This window comes from Suncus etruscus, chromosome 4, assembly GCF_024139225.1.
Source record: "Suncus etruscus isolate mSunEtr1 chromosome 4, mSunEtr1.pri.cur, whole genome shotgun sequence".
Classification (NCBI taxonomy): Eukaryota; Metazoa; Chordata; class Mammalia; order Eulipotyphla; family Soricidae; genus Suncus; species Suncus etruscus.
Window position 1 is genome coordinate 14,955,199 of NC_064851.1, and position 21,846 is coordinate 14,977,044.

At 52.8% G+C, this 21,846-nt stretch overlaps 1 protein-coding gene across 1 annotated transcript; it reads left to right on the top strand.

Moving 5' to 3' along the window:
- The first annotated feature begins 1,950 nt into the window (after window positions 1-1,950).
- PTPN6 (protein tyrosine phosphatase non-receptor type 6) lies at window positions 1,951-18,836 on the top strand. Its single transcript, XM_049772012.1, has 16 exons — window positions 1,951-2,250; window positions 2,351-2,473; window positions 2,694-2,888; window positions 5,392-5,581; window positions 5,866-5,982; window positions 6,079-6,192; window positions 6,297-6,393; window positions 8,648-8,727; window positions 9,066-9,215; window positions 11,502-11,633; window positions 11,745-11,899; window positions 16,607-16,674; window positions 16,787-16,938; window positions 17,030-17,121; window positions 18,382-18,518; window positions 18,654-18,836. The coding sequence occupies exons 1-15, from the start codon at window positions 2,243-2,245 to the stop codon at window positions 18,494-18,496; spliced, it is 1,788 nt and encodes a 595-aa protein (XP_049627969.1). The 5' UTR covers window positions 1,951-2,242; the 3' UTR covers window positions 18,497-18,518; window positions 18,654-18,836.
- The last annotated feature ends 3,010 nt before the right edge of the window (window positions 18,837-21,846 follow it).

Here is a 21,846-nt window from a genome sequence, read left to right on the forward strand (position 1 = left end):
ACACACACACACACACACACACACACACGGTTCCTGACTGCACTCAGAAATCTCAGTGGACCGTATGGGATGCCAGGGATCAACCCAGATCCATCCTGGGTCAGCCACCTGAAAGGCAAACTCCCTACCACTGTGCTATCTCTCCAGCCCCCATATCATCTATATATATTTTTGCTTTTTGGTCACATCCGGCAGTACTCAGGGGTTACTCCTGACTTTACACTCAGAAATCGCTCCCGGGGGCCGGAGATATAGCATGGAGATAAGGCGTTTGCCTCTCTTGCAGAAAGTCAGTGATTTGAATCCCGGCATCCCATATGGTCCCCTGAGCCTGCCAGGAGCGATTTCTGAGCATAGAGCCAGGAGTAACCCCTGAGCACTTCTTCCTTCCTTCCTTCCTTCCTTCCTTCCTTCCTTCCTTCCTTCCTTCCTTCCTTCCTTCCTTCCTTCCTTCCTTCCTTCCTCCCTCCCTCCCTCCCTCCCTCCCTCCCTCCCTCCCTCCCTCCCTCCCTCCCTTTTTTTTTTTAGTTTTTGGGCCACACCTGGCTGCACTCAGGTAACTCCTGGCTCTGTGCTCAGAAATAATTCCTAGCATACTGAGGGACCATATGGGATGCCGAGGATTGAACCTGGGTTGGTTGCATGGAAGGCAAACACCCTACCTGCTGTGCTATGACTTCTGCTCCCTGCCATTCCCTTTTTTTTTTTTTTTTTTTTTTTTTAGTTTTTGGGTCACACTCGGCATCGCTCAGGAGTTACTCCTGGCCTCCTGGCTCTATGCTCAGAAATCGCCCCTGGCAGGCTCAGGGGACCATATGAGATGCTGGGATTCGAACCACCATCCTTCTGCATGCAAGGCAAATGCCCTTCCTTCATGCTATCTCTCCGGCCCCTGCCATTCCCTTCTTGAGATGCAGCGGCAGCCCTGGGAACCTCAGTAGTTGGGACTTAGCTGCCTCCCCCTTCCCATCCCTGCCTCTGGACAGAAATCAACCCTGGCACCTAGTCCTGAGCAGACTACTGTGAGTTTACCTTGTGACCCAGGAGGGCCATCACCCCAGGGCTGACAGGCCTTTCTTCCCTCCTTCCCAGATCCCCCAGTTTTCACCACAAGGACAGGGAGGTCAAGGAACAGGACGTTAGAAGACACACGTGACTGGCTGTCTGGGAGCTTCCTGTGGTCTGCTCAGAGGTGTGTGACCACTGACCTCTGCAGGCATCTACCTGGTCTAAGCTCTGACCAGTGGTATTGGGATGCAGCTGCTCCCCCCCATTTGTAAATACATTTTTTGGCCACACTCAAGGGTTACTACTGGCTCTGTGCTCAGAAATCCATTCTGGTAGGTTCTGGGGACCATATGGGGATGCCAGGGATCAAACTCGGGTCCCTCGCTCGTCAGCTCCATGCAAAGCAAACGCCCCACTGCTGTGCTATCGCTCCAGCTCCTGCAGTCTGAATGGAGGAGGCTTTCCCCAGCACCCCTTCTTTGCAGCCCTGAGGCTGGCATTTAGGGGTACAAATCATGGGCTTTGGAACTTGACCATCTGGGTCTGCATACTGGCCCTGCCACTTGGGCTTGACTAGCCTGGAACGCTCCAACCTCCCTGAGCCTCAGGGTCCTTCTCTAGGAAGGGGGAGATCTGGGCTGCCGGAGGGCAGACATCAGATAAGGCAGGTAAACAGCATCCCAGCACAGAGCCTGGCCCTAAGTTTGACTCCAGTCAATGATAGTTGTCTCTTCTTTATTAGTAGCTTGTCCCCAGGAAGTCTGGGGGTGCAGGGGTGGGAGGAGGAGGCGGCCTGTGACTGTGGATTCACGTGGATGAGGCATGACCTTAGCACCCGGTCTGCCTCACGTTGGTGCGACTGGCAGACGCGTAGGAAGGGACGTGTGTGTGTGTGTGTGTGTGTGTGTGTGTGTGTGTCTGTGTGTCTGTGTGTGTGTCCTGCCCCCCACTGCCACCTTGCCTTGCCTTCTCTTCTCCAGACTTTGAAAGGAGAAGTTCTCCACTGAACAGAGAGTTCCCCCCAGGGGTCGGCCGCGCCCCTTCCTGTCCCCGCCCTGCTGGCTGCCCTAGGCTAGTGCAAGTGGCAGCCCCAGAACCTGGACCACGGGGTGCTGGTGAGGCCTGGCCTGGGTGCCCACTGTGTGAGCCCTGAGCCCCCTCAGGCCTCCACCTGCCCACCCTTGCCAGCACTACCTCTTTGCCAGTGCCCACTTCCTCTCAGGGTGTCCCCAAGATGGTGAGGTAAGAAACTGGGAGCCACTTAGAAGGTCAGGGGGACGTGGGAGAGACCGTGGGGAAGGGGGTAGGGGACCCCTCCTCATGACCCTCTCGACCCTCCCAGGTGGTTTCACCGAGATCTCAGTGGGCTGGATGCAGAGACTTTGCTCAAGGGCCGGGGGGTTCACGGAAGCTTCTTGGCCAGGCCCAGTCGCAAAAATCAGGGTGATTTCTCCCTCTCTGTCAGGTAGGTATCCGTTCTCATGCCAGGATCCTCTGTTTTTTTGGGGGTGTGTGGGAGGCTTCTTCTGCAAATGTCTCACTTCAGAATGGACCCCTGCTCCCAGCCCCAGTGCTCCCTGGTCGGGGAGGTGGTCTATCCGGTCTGTCCCACCCGTCCCATCCGCCTCATCCATCCCGTCTGTCTGTCAGTCTGGTCCTTGGGCCTCACCCCGTGTGCTTCGCAGAGTGGGGGACCAGGTGACACACATTCGGATCCAGAACTCAGGGGATTTCTACGACCTGTACGGCGGGGAGAAGTTCGCCACTCTCACGGAGTTGGTGGAGTACTACACACAGCAGCAGGGTGTTCTGCAGGACCGCGATGGCACCATCATCCATCTCAAGTACCCCTTCAACTGCTCGGACCCCACCAGCGAGAGGTGCGGGGTTGGGACTTCTGCCCCAATTCGGTGGGGGCAGTTCCTATGGGGCTCTGTGACTACTCTCCCCACTTTTTCCTCCGTCTCTGGGCACCCAGAGTCTCCACTTTTCTTTCCATTCTCCAAGGAGAGGGGAATGACGGGAGAGGTCCCTTCTGTCCTTCCCCAGGTCCTTGTGAGCTGAACCCTGTCAGGAGACTGTCATAAGAGCCCCCGTGTTTTTAGAAAGACTCTGCCTGTCTTAGTGATACTCAGCCAGGGAGATATGGTTTTGAGGGGACCCTAGAGGGACCTTTAGGAGGCCCCTTCATGCCTTTTCTCAATAACCCAGTGGGTTGCAGAATTTAGGGATCCATATCTGCCTGCGTGGGAGTGGAGAGGGTCAGAGTCAGGGGCTTCCCCCACTCCAGGGCTTCCAAGTTGGGGTCTTCAGAATAGGCCTGACTCCTCCCACTGTGGTCTCCTAGAAGCCAGGCAGTGGGGGGCACCAGTGACCCCCCCTTGACTAAAGTGCTGGTGGCCCCTGTGAAACAGAACCTTCTCATGTAGAGTTGGGTTTTTTATTCCTGGCATCAGCTGCCTAGCCCTGTTCCTGCACTGGTGCTTTTCTCCCTTAGGAGATCGGAATCCCCTTGACCCAGGTTAAAGCCCCTAGCTGCGGGAGGCTCTTTCTAGGCTCATCATGGCTTGGCTCAGGATTGTCCTTGGTCATCTCCTCCCCTCCCTGTCCCTTCTCCTCTACCAACTTCTGTCCCTGGCCCCTTCCTCCTTCTTAGGCCCTTTCTTCCTCCTAGAGGCAGCCAGGATTTGCCTTTCATGGTGGAGGGGAGGGTGGGATGGGTTGAGGGGACCAGAGAGAGGCAAGGGGTTGTGGATGCAGCTGGAGAGGGAAGGAGGAAGTCAGTGGGACCCCCCTCCACCGCACCCCTTCTAGAGAGAACACCAAGTTCTGGGCTGGGAGAAGCAAAGAACAGGAAGGCAGTGTCAGGGTGTTGGGAGGCCAGGGCAGAGGGGACCCGACCAGAACAGCTGCCCCTAGAACCCTTTGGGTTCCTCATGGTGACCCGCACTGACCCTGGGAGGTGTGAGTGAATAAAGCTCTTTCTTCAAACCTCCCTGTGTTCCCTGTGGCACCCTCCACCCCAACTTTGCATTTGTTCCTTCAATGGCCAGGACTCTGCCTCTGGTCACCCTGATATTTGCATGGAAACTTCCTCTTCCTGGGGCATAGGGGAAGGGGTTCAGTTTCTTCCCATAGTTAGGGGGGGTTCCTGGCCTATCCCAATGGTAGAATGAGGGGACAGAATGGAATGGGGGGGCTCTGAAGTCTCAGAGTTTTGACCTCTCTGGGCAGGAGGGAGCTGGGGGTGGCACAGACAGACTCCCCCCCCCCACTCCCCGCCCATCCCTGCGGTTGGAAAATGCCCCCCTGGTCCCTGGGCTGAGGAAACCTCACAACCTCACTTCTCACTCTCTCCCCAGAAGGAGTTTTTTGTTTTTTCCATCACGTGATTTCCTGTGGCCCAGCATCGTGGGGCTACAGTTTCCTCCTGGGAAAGGGGGGTACTTTGGGGAAAGGCCTAGTTCTGCTTTCTGCTCCTTTGAGCCCCTCAAAGCTCCTTTGAGTCCCGGCCTCCCCTCCAATGATGTCATCCTGGCACCCCCAGGCCCCCTCACACTGTGCCCCTGCCCCCCTGTTTTCTGTCTTCCCACTTTCCCAGGGCATCCCCCCAGCTCCCTAGTTGCCTCTTTACTCCCTGCTGGGCTGAGACTGGCTTCTGGCTGCCTTTCTCCTGCCTCTTGTTTTCTTTCTCTGGACTCACTTTGGTTTTGTAGGTTTTATGTGGGCTTTGTTAGTCCTAAAGGTGCTCTTTTTTTTTGGGGGGGGGGGCTGAGGCCACACCTGGCCATGCTCAATAATCACTCCCAAGTGTGCACTTAGAGGTCAGTTTAGTCCTAGCAGTGCTAAGGGGACCAGGTAGTTCTGGGGATGAAAAATAAAAGGGCCCCTGCACGCACAGCACAAATTCAGCCCCTCAGCTCTCTGGGCCCTAGAGATTCCTCCCTGCCCTGTCTTGCCTTAAACTGGACCAGAAAAACTCTCTCTCTCTCTCTCTCTCTCTCTCTCTCTCTCTCTCTCTCTCTCTCTCTCTCTCTCTCTCTCTCTCTCTCTCTCTCTCTCTCTCTCTCAGTTTCCACTTCTGTGAAATGGGGATAGACTGATGCAACAGTTTTCTTTGTTTTGGGGCCATAGCCCATAGTGCTTAGAGCTTACTCTTAGCTTTGTGCTCAGGGATCACTCCTGGTAGGGCCTGGGATGGAATCTGAGTCAGCCACATGCAAGACAAGCGCTGTACCCCCATCTCTCCAGCCCCTTGACTTAGTATTTGAAGAGCAGTGAATGGCTCTGAAGGCTGTGGGCAGGCTCAGTTTCCAGGCCCTTCTCCAGGAGGGACAAAGGGCTCTCAGCACCCACCTTCCGGTCACTGCCCCCTCTCTCTAGGTGGTACCATGGCCACATGTCTGGGAGCCAGGCAGAGACGCTGCTACAGGCCAAGGGGGAGCCCTGGACGTTTCTGGTCCGCGAGAGTCTCAGCCAGCCTGGAGATTTCGTGCTGTCGGTGCTCAGCGACCAGCCCAAGGCCTGCCCTGGCTCTGTGCTTCGAGTCACTCACATCAAGGTCATGTGTGAGGTGAGGCTGCACTGGGGGAGGCAACCTGTGTGTGTGTGGGTGGGGGGTGGAAGTTCCTCCCGTATATTCTTTTCTTTTTTGGTTTTTGGGCCACACTTGGTGACGTTCAGGGGTTACTCCTGGCTATGTGCTCAGAAATTGCTCCTAGCTCGGGGGACCATATGGGATCTGGGGAATTGAACCTGGGTCCGTCCTAGGCTAGCTTGGCAAGGCAGATGCCTTACCACTTGCACCACCGCTCCGGCCCCAACCCCCATATATTCTGACCTGACTTCCCTCGGCAGGGTGGTCGCTATACGGTTGGAGGTTCTGACACCTTCGACAGCCTCACAGACCTTGTGGAGCATTTTAAGAAAGTGGGGATTGAAGAGGCCTCGGGCAACATGGTCTACCTGCGCCAGGTGAGGATGTGAGGGCTGTCCCTTCCATCAGCAGGCCTGAGCCTCCATCTCTCTGCATGGGGCTGATTTGTTTAATGTCATCCCCTCCCCAATCAGCCTTATTATGCCACACGGGTAAACGCGGCAGACATTGAGAACCGGGTTTTGGAACTGAACAAGAAGCAGGAAACCGAGGACACAGCCAAGGCTGGCTTCTGGGAAGAGTTTGAGGTGCGTGATTGCAGGCAGGCCACCCCACTCCTGCTCCACTCATTCCTGTCTGTCCTCGCTGTTAGCTGCAGGGCTAATGCTCCCTTTTCCCTGTCACCCCTCAGAGCCTGCAGAAACAGGAGGTGAAGAACTTGCACCAGCGCGCCGAAGGACAGCGGCCGGAGAACAAAAGCAAAAACCGCTACAAGAACATTCTCCCATGTGAGTGCGCAGGCACCACTGTTTCCTGCTCCACACGCCTCTCTGCTATCTTGGGGGGAGACAGTGTGTGTGTTGGGGGCCACATGCTGTGGTGCTCAGTGCTTATCTTCTCTCTGTGTTCAGGGATAACTCCTAGCAGATAGAGGGACTCTCTGCAGTGCCTGCTGGGGATTCAAACTGGGGCCAAAATCATGCCAGGCACATGCCCCTGGCTTGCTCCTCAAGTCCTTACTTTTCCTTGAACACATATCTCGCTTGCTTGTCTGCTTATTTGACTGCTTATTTCCACTCTGGAGAAGCCTGTGTTCTCTCTTGAACACACATTTCCTTCCTCTCTTTCTCTCCCCTCGTATCTTTCTTAGCAAGTTTCATTCAATAAAACTACTTTAGGGATTGGTGTGATAGTACAGCGGGGAGGGCGGTAGGGTGCTTGTCTTGCATAGAGCAGACCCTGGGTTGAATCTCCAGTATCCCACATGGTTCCATTGAGTCCACCAGGAGTGATTCCTGAGTGCAGAGCCAGGAGTAAGCCCTACCTAAACGTCACCAAGTATTGCCTAAAAACGAATACTTGCCTCCAAATAAAACAAAAACTCCGTAAGACCCCACTTTGCTTCATTAAAAAAAAAAAAAAAGAATAAAGGGGCTGAAGTGATAACACAGTGATAGGGCGTTTGCCTTGCACTTTGGCGACCCAGGATGAACCTTAGTTCGACTCCCAGCATCCCATATGGTCCCCTGAGCCTGCCAGGAGAAATTTCTTTTTTTTTTCTTTGTTTTTGTTTTGGAGTCTCACTTGGCGGCGCCCAGGGGTTACTCCTGGCTCTGCACTGAGAAATCACTCCTGGCAGGCTCGGGGGATTATATGGGATTCCCAGGATCGAAACTGGGCCATGTGCAAGGCAAACACCCTACCCACTGTGCTATTGCTCTGGCCCCCCTCACTGCTATTTTTTTTTTAGGGTCTACACCTCTACTCTTTCCATAAAACCACCTTGCTTTTCCAAAAGCTTCTGCTGTGGGGGCAGTGAAATAGCCCAGGGGCTAAGGTGTTTGCTTTGCACTCATCCTAGTTCAAATTTTTGGTGCTCTATAGGATCCCCTAGACACTGAAAGGAGTGATGCCTGGTCACATTGTCATGAATGCACTTTAAGCATTGCCAGTTGTGGTTCTAAGACAAAAAGTAAGTGGCTGGTGGGCCAGAGAGATAGCACAGTGGTAGGGTGTCTTGCCTTGCATGTGGCCAACCTGGAATGGACCTGGGGTTTTTCGTTTTTTTTGGGGGGGGCCACACCCAGCGGTGCTCAGGGGTTACTCCTGGCTGTCTGCTCAGAAATAGCTCCTGGCAGGCACGGGGGACCCTATGGGACACCGGGATTCGAACCAACCACCTTTGGTCCTGGATCGGCTGCTTGCAAGGCAAACACTGCTGTGCTATCTCTCCAGGCCCCGGATCTGGGTTTTTACCCCCTGCATTCTATATGGTCCCCTGAGCCTGCCAGGAGCGATTTCTGAGCATAGAGCCATGAGTAACTCCATGAGTGTCACTGCCAAGTGTGACCCAAAAACAAAAAACAAAAAACAAAACTAAAAAAAAAAAAAGTAAGTGGCTGGAGCGATAGCACAGCAGGTAAGGCATTTGCTTTGCATGTGGCTGATCCGGGTTCGATCCCCGACATCCCATCCCACCCGAGCTTGCCAGGAGTATCTCCTGACCGCCACTGGGTGTGGTCTAAAAACCAAAAAAAAAAAAAAAAAAAAGTCAGAGATGGGTGACTGAAGAGATAGTAAAGTAGGTAGTGTGTTTGCCTTGTGCTTGGCCAATTTGAGTTTGATCCCTAACATTCCATATGGTCCCCAAGCACCATCCGGAGTGGTCCCTGAGCACTGCTGAGTGTGGCCCTCAAAAACAATAAAATTAAAAAAAAACTCCTCTTGGGGGGTTCTGGGAAGAGGATTCAAAGGGCAGGAGTGCAGGCTTTGCATAAAAAGTCCTGGGTTTGATTCCTAATGGCCAGGCATGACTTCCTCCTGGCCCCCAGGTGCCATGTGATATGGCCCCCAACAAAACACCCCAAAGCAAAGCATCTACTGGCCTACTGGATCTTCCGGGCTTCCTTCTGCTTCTCTTTGCTCTGTGCCCTACCCGGACACCCAAACTGGGTGCTGGGGTGCTCTGGGCTACCAGGATGAAGCCTGTTGAAATAGGGGTGGCACTGGGCTGACCTCTGCTTCCTCCCTGCCTGCCGCCAGTCGACCACAGCCGCGTCATCCTGCAGGGGCGAGACAGCAACATCGTCGGTTCTGACTACATCAACGCCAATTATGTCAAGGTTTGTACGTCAAGAACTTTGGGTTCTTGGGGCTGGAGTGGTGGCACAGTGGTAGGGCATTTGCCTTGCACGTGGCTGATCTAGGATGTACCACTATTCGATCCCCAGCGTTCCATGTGGTCCCCAAAGCCAGGAGCAATTTCTGGGCACAGAGCCAGGAGTAACCCCTGAGCATCACTGGGTGTGGACCAAAAACCAAAAAAGAAAAAAAGAAAGAAAGAACTTTGGGCTCTTGAGTAATTCCAAAGCCTTGCCTCATGGACGGCTTGGGAGGTTGAAGGTGTGTGGGAGGCTGAGGAGGAGCTCACAGTCCTCTATCCCTCTCACCCTGTATGCAGAACCAACTGCTAGGTCCCGATGACAACGCGAAGACGTACATTGCCAGCCAGGGCTGCCTGGACGCCACCGTCAATGACTTCTGGCAGATGGTGTGGCAGGAGAACAGCCGAGTCATTGTCATGACCACCAGGGAGGTGGAGAAAGGCCGGGTAGGGCCCGCCCCTGTGTGTCCTTTTGTGTTCTGTCACCATGAGATTAAAGATGCCTAAACCCTAGGTTGCGCGCACACACACACAGTTCCCTCAGAGAATGAGCTTCGTCCTTTGTGGGAAACCGAGGCACAGAGATGTCCTTTAAATCTGTAGAGGATGCTTCTTGTCTCCAGACCCAGAATGTGTGTGTGTGTGTGTGTGTGTGTGTGTGTGTGTGTGTGTGTGTGTGTGTGTGTGTTGGTTTTGGTGCCAGACCTGGTGGAGTTCAGATAGACCCCTGTGGTACTAGGTATCCAATCTGGATCGGCTGTATGCAAGGCAAGCACTTTACCTCCTGGACTATCTCTCTGGCCCTGCATACATTTCTTTTGGGGGCCAAATCTAGTGGTGTTGGCCTACTGGGGATACTTACAGCTCCTGCAGTACTTGAGGGATTAAATTATGAAATTTTGGGGAATAAATCTGGCATGTTGAGCCTTCAATGCAGAGCAAATCTTGGGGGTCATGCACCCAAAACACGTGCTCCAGCCCTTTGATCCACTCCCCTGGCTCCAGGTCCAGGTTTTTGTTTTGTTTTTGGCCCACACCTGGGGATGCTCAGGGTTTACTCCTGGCTCTGTGCTCAGAAATTACTTTTGGCATGGGCCGGAGAGATAGCGTGGAGGTAGGGCATTTGCCTTGCATGCAGAAGGACCACGGTGGTTTTAATTCCGGCATCCCATATGGTCTTCCAAGCCTGCCTGGAGCGGTTTCTGAGTGTAGAGTCAGGAGTAACTCCTGAGTGCTGCCGGGTGTGACCCCCAAAAACAAACAAAAAAATTACTCCTGGCAGCCTCAGGGGATCCTGTGGAATGTCGGGGGTCAAACCCATGTTGGCCATGTGCAAGGCAAATGCCCTCCTTGCTGTGTTATCACTCTAGGCCCCCAAACCCAGGTTTTATAATTAATTAACCTATTTATTTATTGGTTTTGGGTCATGCCAGGTGATGTTCTGGGGTTATTTCTGGCTCAGTACCCAGGCATCACTTTTGGTGATGCTTGGGAGGAACCATATTGGATGCTGGGATCAAACCTGGGTCGGCCCTATCTCTCTTGCCCCTTAGCTTGATGTTTTCAATAGGCCTCCTCCCTTACCTCATCCAGGCAAATGCACCTCCTTATTGATCTCCTTGGAGCTGGGCCCCTCTGCCCAGCTGGGCTCCCTGTGTCTAGGCTCCCCCCCCTCCCGCAGAGTACCCCCTGTTCCAAGAGCACAAAGACCCCTTGCAAGCAATTGGTTCTGCATCCAGCCAGTCCCTCTGCCAGCTCTTCAACTGCCCCTCCAACCCACTGCTCTTCACCTCATGCTCCTCACCTCCAAGAGTTCATCCTCTTCTGCTGGGGCGGGACTTCCTCTCCCCTTCTCTGCCCCTTCCCCAACTCCTCCCTTTTGCAGACCCTGCTTCCCCCTCTGAGAAGCCACCCCTAATTTTCCTCCCTGGCACTCAGAGGATCCTCTACCTCCACTGTGCTTCTGTGCAGGCTCTTGGAAGCTATTAACTAGTGTCTGCTGTGTGTGGCCTCTGCCCAGTCTATGCTCTTGGGACTTAGAGAATGACCTAGAGTTGAGTAGCTGTGTGGGTCTCTCATACTGTGGCGTAGCTGAGCACTGAGCAGATCCAGGCTAAATTCAGGATCTTCACCCTGCAAAGATTATTTTTTTTATTGATTGATTGATTGTTTGGTTTCTGGGCCACACCTTGCTCAGGGGTTACTCCTGGCTCTGCACTCAGAAATCACCCCTGGCAGTCTGGGGGACCATATGGGATGCTGGGAATCGAACTGGGTCCCCCCCAGATTGATCGCATGCATGGTAAACAACTTACCATTGTGCTATCTCTCCGGCCCCTACCCTGCAAAGTTTTGTTTGTGTTAGGGCTATGTAGCTCCCAGCAATGCTGAGATGGGGACTATTCCCAGCTCAGTGCTTGGGGGACTTGTCTCCAGTGTATAAAGCAAGCATATTGGGGCTAGAGGGAGAGTGCAGGGGTTCAGGTGCTTGCACTGCAGGCAGCTGGCCGTGGTTGGTTCAATCTTCAGCACAACTTATACTTCCCCAAGCACAGAGCTGGGTGTAGCCCCCAAACCCCTGGCAGCTCCCCCTAAAATAGAATCTTCTGCAAAGCGTGAGCATCACCCTTGAGCTCTCACCTGCCTTTATGCAGCAAATGTCACTCGGGCCAGCACCAGGGTTTCGGGGCTCAGAACCTGAACTCATCCGCCATCTTCCTCATTCCTTTCTAGAACAAATGTGTCCCATACTGGCCGCAGGTGGGCACTCAGCGCGCTTATGGCCCCTACACCGTCACCAACCATGAAGAACAAGATAAAGCCGAGTACAAGCTCCGCATCTTACAGATGGCCCCAGTGAACAACGTGAGTGTCCCCTCCTGCCTCCTGAGGCCCCTCCTGCCTGGGCTTTGTTGGGTGTGAGGGAGCCAGGCAAATGCCTATGGCAGCGTTCCTGACACTGTGTCCTCGGTCCAGGGGGATCTGACTCGGGACATCTGGCACTACCAGTACCTCAGCTGGCCAGACCACGGGGTCCCCAATGAGCCTGGGGGTGTCCTCAGCTTCCTGGACCAGATAAATCAGCAGCAGGAAAGTCTGCCTCACGCAGGGCCCATCATCGTGCACTGCAGGTGAGAAGAGGATGGACGCTGAGCAGTGATGTACACACTGCAGCTGGCAGGGGCGCAGAACCTGGCTCATGGGGCCAGGGGCAGAGGGTTAGAGAGATGGGACAGCGGAGAAGGTGCTTGCCTTGCATGCAGCTCACCTGGTTTCCATCTCCTGCATCCCATAGGGTCCCCTGAGCACTGCTGGGGAATGATTCTTTTTTTTTGGGGGGGGGTCACACCCAGGAACACTCAGGGATTACTTCTGGCTCTACGCTAAGAAATTGGGACCGGAGAGATAGCATGGAGGTAAGGCGTTTGCCTTTCATGTAGAGGATGGTGGTTCGAATGCTGGCATCCCATATGGTTCTCCGTGACTGCCAGGGGCGATTTCTGAGCATAGAGCCAGAAGTAACCCCTGAGCGCTGCCGGGTGTGACCCAAAAACCAAAAAACAAACAAACAAACAAACAAAAAACAACAGCAATTGCTCCTGGCAGGCTCAGAAGACCATATGGGATGCCGGAATTTAAACCACTGTCCTTCTGCATGCAAGGCAAAGGCCTTATTTCCATGCTATCTCTCCGGCCCTTAGGAGCGATTTTTGAGTGCTGTCAGTAGTAACCCATAAACACTGCAGGGTGTAGCCCGAAACTAAGAAGACTAAATAAAACCCAAAGGGCCTATACACACGCTTTGCTTGGGGTTTGATGTCTGGCACTATAGGTCCCCAGAGCACCGAGGGGAGGTTCTCCCCCACCCAATAAATGACATCATAGATCACAGAAGACAGTGAATCTTGCGAATGGTGCCTGTTAGCATTTTCCATGAGGGCACAAGGCTTTTGCTCTTGTCTCTTCTGAGATCCCGGAGCCCTTACCCAGCAGATGGGGCCTTGACTCTGCCCTGGCCCCTGTGCCAGCTTCCTCAGAGTCTCCCTAGTACCAGGGCATGTGGGGAAACAGGCCCATTTGCGGAATTCCCCATAGACCCAGGACCCTGCCACCCCCATCTTTTCATACTAGCCTATGCTTCTTTTGCTGTTTGTTGCTGAGCCACACCTAGCAGTGCTCAGATTTCTGGCTCTGCACTCAGCAGTCGTTTGTGTTGGGGCTCAGAGGACCATATGGGATGTTGGGGAATGAACCCGGGTTGGCCGTGTATAAGGCAAACACCTTACCCACTGTGCTATTATTGTTCCTGCTGCATATGTTGTGTTTTTTCTCTATTGATTCTTTTTTTTTTTTTTTTATGGTTTTTGGGCCACACCCGGTGATGCTCAGGGGTTACTCCTGGTTATGAGCTCAGAAATCACGCCTGGCTTGGGGGACCATATGGGGACTGGGGAATTAAACCGAGGTCCGTCCTAGGCTAGCGCTGGCAAGGCAGACACCTTATCTCTAGAGCCACCACGTCGGCCCCTCTCTATTGATTCTTTTTGTGCTGGGAGCCACAGATTCAATGAGTGTCTGTCCCTTTGCTGTTTTGCATGCCAAAGATCTGTGCCAGCCTGTGCTGATGGTATAGATTATCAAGGTTCAGTGGTTGAGGGTCAAATAGTCCCCATACTTTTATTTTTTGCTGGTTGGTTTGTTTTGGGGCCACACCCAGTGTTCAAGGGGTCCTACTGGCTCTGCACTTAAGAATCACTACTGGCAGTCTTGAGGGACCCTATGGTAGTGATCCCTGGTTGGCCATGTGCAAGGCAAGCACCTTCCCTGCTGTGATATCACTCTTGCCCCAGGACCCACACTTTCATCTATAGTCTTGGGTGGGCTTGGCCTGCTCACTGCTCAAGGTACCCACCTGTGTCTCCCTTCCCAGCTCATATCCCCCAATGGGCTCCAGGATTGGGTAGTTGGGAAGGACAGTAACATCTTCAGCAGGGCTCAGCCCCATGAGATAGGTATCCTTATGTTTACCACTAGAAGTTCTGCCAAGATGGGGAGCTGGAGTGAGCAGTGGAAGCAGGGATCCCCAGGCCTCAGTAACCTCACAGTAACCTGAACAAGAAACTTGGGGTACAGGGTTCCTGACAAGCTGCAGACTTCCATGCTAGCTCCTGCCCTCATTGGCCGTGTGACCTCAGCAGATGACTTGACATATCTGATCCTTTACATATCTGTAAAGTCAGGTGCTCTTGGGTTTGTTGGGAAGACAGTGACCCCTCGCCCTGGCACCGCAGTTGCAGAAGGTTTCCTAACTTGTTCCCAGCAGGGGTGGAGAAACATGGGGACTTTCTCTCCGGTGCCCTCCATGTGATCCTGGGCAGAGGGATGCTCCACTCTCTCCTCCCACGTCACTGTCTGTCCTGGGTAGGGTCCTCTTGGTAGTGTCCTCCTGCCCACTGCCTTTGGGACCCCCTAACTCTGCACTCCAGAGATCAGCCAGGTCCCAGGAAAGACCCTCCTGTTGGGTCACACATGCCACCCCGCCTCAACCTCATGAAACCCTCACGGGCTTTATTTAGAAGTTACAGGAAGGAAGTGGGTGAGGGGTTATTTTTGACAATCTGGGTTTGTGTGTGGCAGGGGTTCCTGGAGTGGGGAGTGTCTGTTGATTCCTCAAGTGTCCTGTACTCACCTCCCAACAATCCCTCCTGCCCCCTTACCCCTAGGACTGCCCTTTCCCTGCCATCAGGGTGCAAAGAAAAAAGGGAAATGAGGCTCTATAAATAGTTTGGTCAAGGGCGTGGGTAGGGGCCCCTAGTGCAGGGGAGCCAGTGAGCCATTGAGGTAGTGCTGGGAGGACGGAGGTTGTGTGGGGGGGCTCCTGGTACTGGGGTGTGGCTGCCCAGCCACCAGACAGGAAGGAGTGAGTGTGGAGGCGGTGGGCGTGGACGGAGGCCAAACTTCGTGGGAAAGCCAGGTTCTCGCGAGAAGTCTTCGGATGGTCTCCTGTCCTAAGAAGAGGTCGTGGGTCTTGGTACCTCTGCTAGCTTGCTTCATATGTCCTTGACCCAGGCATATATATGGCGCTCACCTCTCTGGAACCTAACCTCTCCTCTCCCCTCCCCTCCCCTCCCCTCCCCTCCCCTCTCCTCTCCCCTCCCTTCTCCTCTCCTCCCCTCTCCTCCCCTCCCCTCCCCTCCTCCCTTCTCTTCTCCTCCCTTCCCCTCCCCCTCTTTTCTGTCTTTCTTTCTCTTTCTTTCTTTCTTTCTTTCTTTCTTTCTTTCTTTCTTTCTTTCTTTCTTTCTTTCTTTCTTTCTTTCTTTCTTTCTTTCTTTCTTTCTTTCTTTCTTTCTTTCTTTCTTTCTTTCTTTCTTTCTTTCTTTCTTTCTTTCTTTCTCCTTCCTTCTTCCTTCCTTCCTTCCTTCTTCCTTCCTTCCTTCCTTCCTTCCTTCCTTCCTTCCTTCCTTCCTTCCTTCCTTCCTTCCTTCCTTCCTTCCTTCCTTCCTTCCTTCCTTCCTTCCTTCCTTCTTCCTTCCTTCCTTCCTTCCTTTATTCCTTCCTTCTTTCTTTCTGCTATCCTGGCTCTGTGGGACCATTTGGGATGCCAGGATCAAACCCAAGTCAGTTTTGTGCAAGGCGAACACCCTACTTGATGTGCTATCACTCTGGCCCCTCTTTTTTCTCTTAATCTTTTGGTGTTCGGGCCACACCCAGTGGTGCTCAGGGAATACTCCTAACATAGTGCTTGGGGCACCATGTGGTGCCTGGGATGGAACCCCAGAACGTCCACATGCAAAGCTGCTCTTTGAAACATTTGTCTGTCTGGAGCTTGAGCTTCTTTTTAGGGTGTATACCTGGTGATGCTCAGGGCCCAGGGTTTACTCCTCCTTCTGTGCTCAGATTTCACTCCTCCTTTGTGCTCAGGGAACCATATGAGGTGTTGTTGAGTTCAATTCCTGACAGCTACAAGCAAGGCAAGTGCTTTAATCTCTTTTCTGATTCTGTACCCCTGAGCTTGGATTTCTTTTCTTGTTCTTTGGGGGGCCACACCCGGCAGCACTCGTGATTACTCCTGGCTCTATGCTCAAAAATCTCCCCCAGCAGGCTGGGAAGACAATATGGGATGCTGAGATTCGAAGCACCGTCCTTCTGCATGCAAGGCAAACATCCTACCTCCATGCTATTTCTCTGGTCCTGAACTTGGATTTCTTTTTTTTTTTTTTTTTTTTTTTTTGGTTTTTGGGCCACACCTGGCGGTGCTCAGGGATTACTCCTGGCTGTCTGCTCAGAAATAGCTCCTGACAGGCACGGGGGACCATATGGGACACCGGGATTTGAACCAACCACCTTTGGTCCTGGATCAGCTGCTTGCAAGGCAAACGCCGCTGTGCTATCTCTCCAGGCCCCTGAACTTGGATTTCTTTAGTTTTCTTTCTGCTTTTGATTTTTGGGCCATGCCTGGCAGTGTTCAGGTCTTATAACTATCTCTGTTTTCTGGGATCACTCCTGGCTGGTTCAGGGGACCTTATGGGGGAGGTATTGGGTTGTCTGGGTGCAAGGCAAGTGTTCTACCTGCTGTTCTATCTCTCTAGTCCTGAGTCTGGGTTTCTCTTTTCTTTTGGGGGAAGGCTTTAAACTACTCCTGGTGGTGCTTAGAAACCACACCTGGTAGGTTCTGGGGACCATATGGGATGCCAGGGATCTGGTTTGGCCACATGCAAGGAAAATGCTCTACCCACTGTGCTATTACTCTGGTCTGAGGCCTGGTTTTCTTGAGACCCTGGCCCAAGGGACCTGAATCCTGGTGGGTGCAGTTTCTGATCACACTCCTCTCTCCCCAGCGCGGGCATTGGCCGCACAGGCACCATCATTGTCATCGACATGCTGATGGAGAGCATCTCCACCAAGGGTGAGGGGGCCCTGTGGGGGTGCAGGGGGGGCAGGCGGGTGAGCACTCCCCCCCACCCCCAAGGGCATCCCCCTCTCTCTGGACCTGAGCTCCTGCTGCCCTGGCTGCTCAGGGCTAGACTGTGACATTGACATCCAGAAGACCATCCAGATGGTACGGGCCCAGAGGTCTGGTATGGTGCAGACGGAGGCGCAGTACAAGTTCATTTATGTGGCCATTGCTCAGTTTATTGAGACCACCAAGAAGAAACTGGAGGTCATGCAGGTGTGTGCAGGCTGGCGGGGTTGCCCGGGACAGCGGCAATGGGCAACCTCTGCTGTCCTCTATCCCCCAACCATGACATCTCTGCCCTCAGAACCAGAAGATACGGGAGTCGGAGTATGGGAACATCTCATACCCCCCAGCCATGAAGAATGCACATGCCAAGGCCTCCCGCACCTCCTCCAAGTGAGTTAGCCCTGCCTTGGGCTATCTTTACTGGCACCAGGGCTGTTGGTTTCAGTGAGTTCAAGCTGGGTGGGGTGACAGATAAAAGGGCTGGAGCTTGTGCTCTGCATGTACACACAATCACCTCCCTAGAAGAGATTCAGCAGTAGCCCCAGAGCATCCAGAGGCTGGAGTCATAGGATCGTGGGTATGCACTTGCCTAGCATGCAGCTGGCCTGGGTTTGATCCCCAGAACCACCCCATGTGGTCTCCTAGCCTTCCAGGAGTGAGCCTTGAGCACAGGGTACAATAAGTCCTGAACACCAACCACCAGGTGTGGCCCTAACACACACACACACACACACACACACACACACACACACACACACACACACACACACACACACACCACCACCACCACCACCACCACCACCACCACTCACTCAAAACAAAGAAACCCGGGGGCTAGAGAGATAGCATGGAGATAAGGCATTTGCCTTGCATGCAGAAGGACAGTGGTTTGAATCCCGGCATCCCATATGGTCCCCCAAGCCTGCCAGGAGCGATTTCTGAGCGTAGAGCCAGGAGTAGCCCCTGAGTGCTGCCGGGTGTGACCCAAAAACAACCCCCCCCCCCAAAAAAACACCAAAGAAACCCATGGGGCCGGAGAGATAGCATGGAGGTAGAGCATTTGCCTTGCATGCAGAAGGATGGTGGTTCTAATCCCAGCATCCCATATGGTTCCCCAAGCCTGCCAGGAGTGATTTCTGAGTGTAGAGCCAGGAGTAACCCCTGAGCACTGCTGGGTATAACCCACAAACTAAAAACAAAAGAAAACAAAATAAAAACATCCCCCCAAAAAACAAAAACAAACAACCCCAAAGAAACCCAAAGACTTCTCTCAATTTATTTTGGCCTAAGAGGCGGCTCAAAGGATTGGAGCACATGCAGCAGGAGGGATGGAGGCCTGGGTTTGAAGCATGATTCCCGGAGCCCTCTGAGAGTGACCCTGGAACACAGAGCTGGAAATAGCCCCAAGGCACCACCAATTATGTCCTAAAGGGAGGGAGAGTTCAAGTGTGGCTTTAGGCTCTATGATGCTGGCTCTGTGGGCAATGTGTGTGTGGGCCCCCATCTGACTCCCCAAGTGGAGTCTAAAGGCAGGGCAGGGATCTGGTGTCACAGAGTGCTGATCTGGGATGGGTGAGCCCAGAGGTCATTGTGGGGCTTGTGTGGGTCGGGCTATGGGTCCTAACTTGCACCCCTCCATTATTCCTGCAGACACAGGGAGGAAGTGTATGAGAACCTGCAAACCAAGAGCAAGAAGGATGAGAAGATGAAAAAGCAGCGGTCGGCAGATAAGGAGAAAAGCAAGGGGTCCCTCAAGAGGAAGTGAGGTCCAGAGATTGGAGCCCAGGGTATGGTACCAAGGCCCGGGACAACTTCCTGTTCTCCAGGGGTCTAGGCTCTGTGCATTCTCCTGGGTCCAGCTCAGCCTTCCAGACAGCACCTGCTGCTTCTTACTCCCTCTCCCTCTCCCCTTCTTTCCACAGCCTGGGCCCCCATTGCTGCTGACACCTCTGCAGGATGTCCCAACCTGAACCCTGGAGCCGGCCCCCAGTCGATTGTAATTTAAATGGAGGTCTCTCCCTCTCCGTCTGTGACCTGTACATAACCCCGTGAGGCCCCAGGCGGGGTCAGGCCCTTCTGTAAATAAAGCCCTCAAGTCTCTGTGAGACCTCTAACTCCGTGTGCCTGATAGGAGGGGCCAGAGGGGAGAGTGGGAGAGGGCTTGAAAGGAGGATTCGAGCTTGGTCATAGCAGGGCCCCTTCCTAGCCCACATAGCTGGGCTGGAGCTCCAAATCCTATCAAATCAACCATGGGCCCCTGAGTACTACATTGACCTGCTCTGCATAATTAAAAAAATAAAAGGGTGTAGAAAGGACTGGTGTGTGTGTGTGTGTGTGTGTGTGTGTGTGTGTGTGTGTGTGCATGTGCGTTCGCGCGTGTGTGTGTTTGCTGCATTTTGGTTCAGTTGGGCCAATTCCTCAAAGACTCTGAAGGAGAATGACCTTGCAGGTCACAAAGTTGTGCATGGCGACACTGAGGGCCTGAAGAGGAGGCCTGACTATAGACTTTGCATACAGGAATACTGCATTGTGTCCATTTTCCCCTCCAGCCCAAGCCTGGAATAACCCCTGAGCACTGCTGGGTGTGGATCGGCAGCTTAAACCAAAACCAAACCAAAACACCTCCATATATTAATGCCATCCAGGCAATTATCACTCCTGTTTCACAGGGAGGAAATTTGAGGTTCTACTAAATAACTGACTCAAGGTTACAGGACTATGGAAAAGTGAAGCAATGATCTAATAACGAATTAATTTAGGCTTTTGGCAGTCCTCAGGGCTTATTCTTGGCTCTGAGCTCAGGGTTCATCCCTGGTGATGCTGTGGGTTCGAACAATGGCTAGCTGAAAGCATGGTTAACTCCTTAATCTCTTTGAAATCGCTGTGGGTCCAGCAGAGATTTATATTGAATCTAATTACTTTTGGTTTGGGGCCACAATTAGTGGTGCTCAGGACTTACTTCTGGCCCTGCACTCAGGGGTCACTTCTGGTGGTGCTCAGGGTACCATATGGGGTGCTGGGGATGGAATCTTAGTTGGCTGCAAGGAAAACACTCTTCCTGCTTCTTGCTATACTATTATCACTTGGGTCCCCTAGCAGAGATTCTTTTTTTTTTTTTGGGGGGGGGGTCCACACCCAGCAGTGCTCAGGGGTTACTCCTGGCTCTACATCCAGAAATCGCTCCTGTCAGACTCCGGGATCATCTGGGATGCTGGAATTCGAACCATAGCCCTACCTCTATGCTATCTCTCCAGTCCCTAGCAGAGATTTTGTTTAGGAGGCCTCACCCAACAGTGCTCTGGGGATGACAGGGATTGAACCCGGGTCTGTCCTGGTCTGCAATATGCCAGGCAAATGCTCTACTGCTGTGGTATCACAGATATTATTTTGTGTGTGTGACCACACTTGGCATGCTCAGGGCGTGTGGGCAGGCATGTGTGTGTGTGTGTGTGTGTGTGTGTGTGTGTGTACAGCTACATAGCCCTGTCCTCAGATATTCTGCAGCTGAGAGCTAAGAAACTGAATACAGGTTTTGAAATTCAGACTAAGTGGTGCTGCCAGGTTTCTTGGCTCTGCTGGTTCCTACGTGCTCACCTGCTCACCGTAGCACCCAATCTCCCTTTGCAGGGCTCACTCACTTCATCTCCCAGATCAGCTTCCTTTGCCCCAGGTCCTGAGCATAGATTACCTACGGTTCCATTTAGCATTCCAGGTTTTATCTTGATTGAAAATGTCCCCAGGTTTCTATTGAGAGTTAGTTTTTGCAAGGGTTTGGAAATAACTGAGAGATAAAAAAAAGGGGGTGGTGGCTGGAATGATAGTGTAGCAGGCTGCCCATCTCAGGTCCGATCCCTGGCATGCCCATATGGTCCCCTGAGCCTTCCAGGAGCGATTTCTGAGTGCAGAGCCAGGAGTAACCCTTGAGCACAGTAGGGTATGGCCCAAAAACTAAAAAAAAAAAAAATTGGGGGCATGATTGGAGTGATAGCACAGTGGTAGGGCATTTACCTTGCATGTGGCTGGCCCAGGATGGACCTGGGTTTGATCTGCGGCATCCCATATGGCTCTCTGAACCTGCCAGGAATGATTTTTTATTTTGTGTTTGGATCACCCTGGTGGGACTCAGGGGTTATTCCTGGTTCTGCACTCAGATATCACTCCTGGCAGGCTTGGGGGACCATATGGGATGCTGGGAATTGAACTGAGGGTCTGTCCTGGGTTGGCCACATTCAAGACAAACACTCTACCTCTGTGCTATCGCTCCAACCCCAGGAGAAATTTCTGAGTGCAGAGCCAGGAGTAACTCTTGAGCACTGCTGGGTATGATTCCCCCCAAAATAAATAAATAAAGGAGAAAAAAAATTGGGGCCAGCGAGATAGCACAATGGGTAGGGCATTTGCCTTGCAAGTGGCTGACTGAGGTTGAATCCCTGGCATCCCATATTGTTCCCTGAACTCTCCAGAAGTAATCCCTGAGCACAAAGCCAGTAATCAGTAGGAATCAGCTCTGAGCACTGCTCGGTTTTGGCCCTCCCCACCCCAAGAAAGGGAATATAACAAAAAAAAAAAAAAAAAAAAAAAGTAAAAACACTTAAACACAAAAGAAAAAATGATCCTTGTTTCTCAGAACATCACCAGGGAATGAATGAACCAGGGCCTGAGTAATGTGGTATGGGCCCTCCCTAGAAGCATCAATCTCCACCTCGAAAAACTGGAAATGAGTTTTTAGGAGTGTTCCAAGTGTAACTTGTGGGCTTTTGAGTAGGGAGCACTGTGGTGGGAGCATGCGCTCATGATTCAATGTGCGATCCAGCTGGTACCATAGTGGTGCCTATTGTGACTATCTCAATGAGAATGGAGGCCCTGAAGAAAGAGAACATGGGAAATGTGCCTTTCCAGGGGAGTTAACCCCCTGGGTCCTCCTCAGCTAGCCTCCACTGGCTGCCGGGAGATGATCCCTTCCTCATCACTGAGGAGCAGGAGTGTCTGCTGGGGTACCATGGCCAGTAGGACAGCCCCGCTTCTGGAACTGAGCAAACTGTCAAAGGGACAGAAAGAAGCAAAGAAACAGCAACAATGGGGCCAGAAAAGTAGCACAGTGGTAGGGCGTTTGCC

Bases quoted from the DNA above. Each gene is read 5' to 3' on its own strand.
- PTPN6 (XM_049772012.1), top strand. The intron at 8,728-9,065 runs GTTTGTACGTCA...CCCTGTATGCAG, and splicing joins TCAACGCCAATTATGTCAAG to AACCAACTGCTAGGTCCCGA. The intron at 16,675-16,786 runs GTGAGGGGGCCC...CTGGCTGCTCAG, and splicing joins GGAGAGCATCTCCACCAAGG to GGCTAGACTGTGACATTGAC.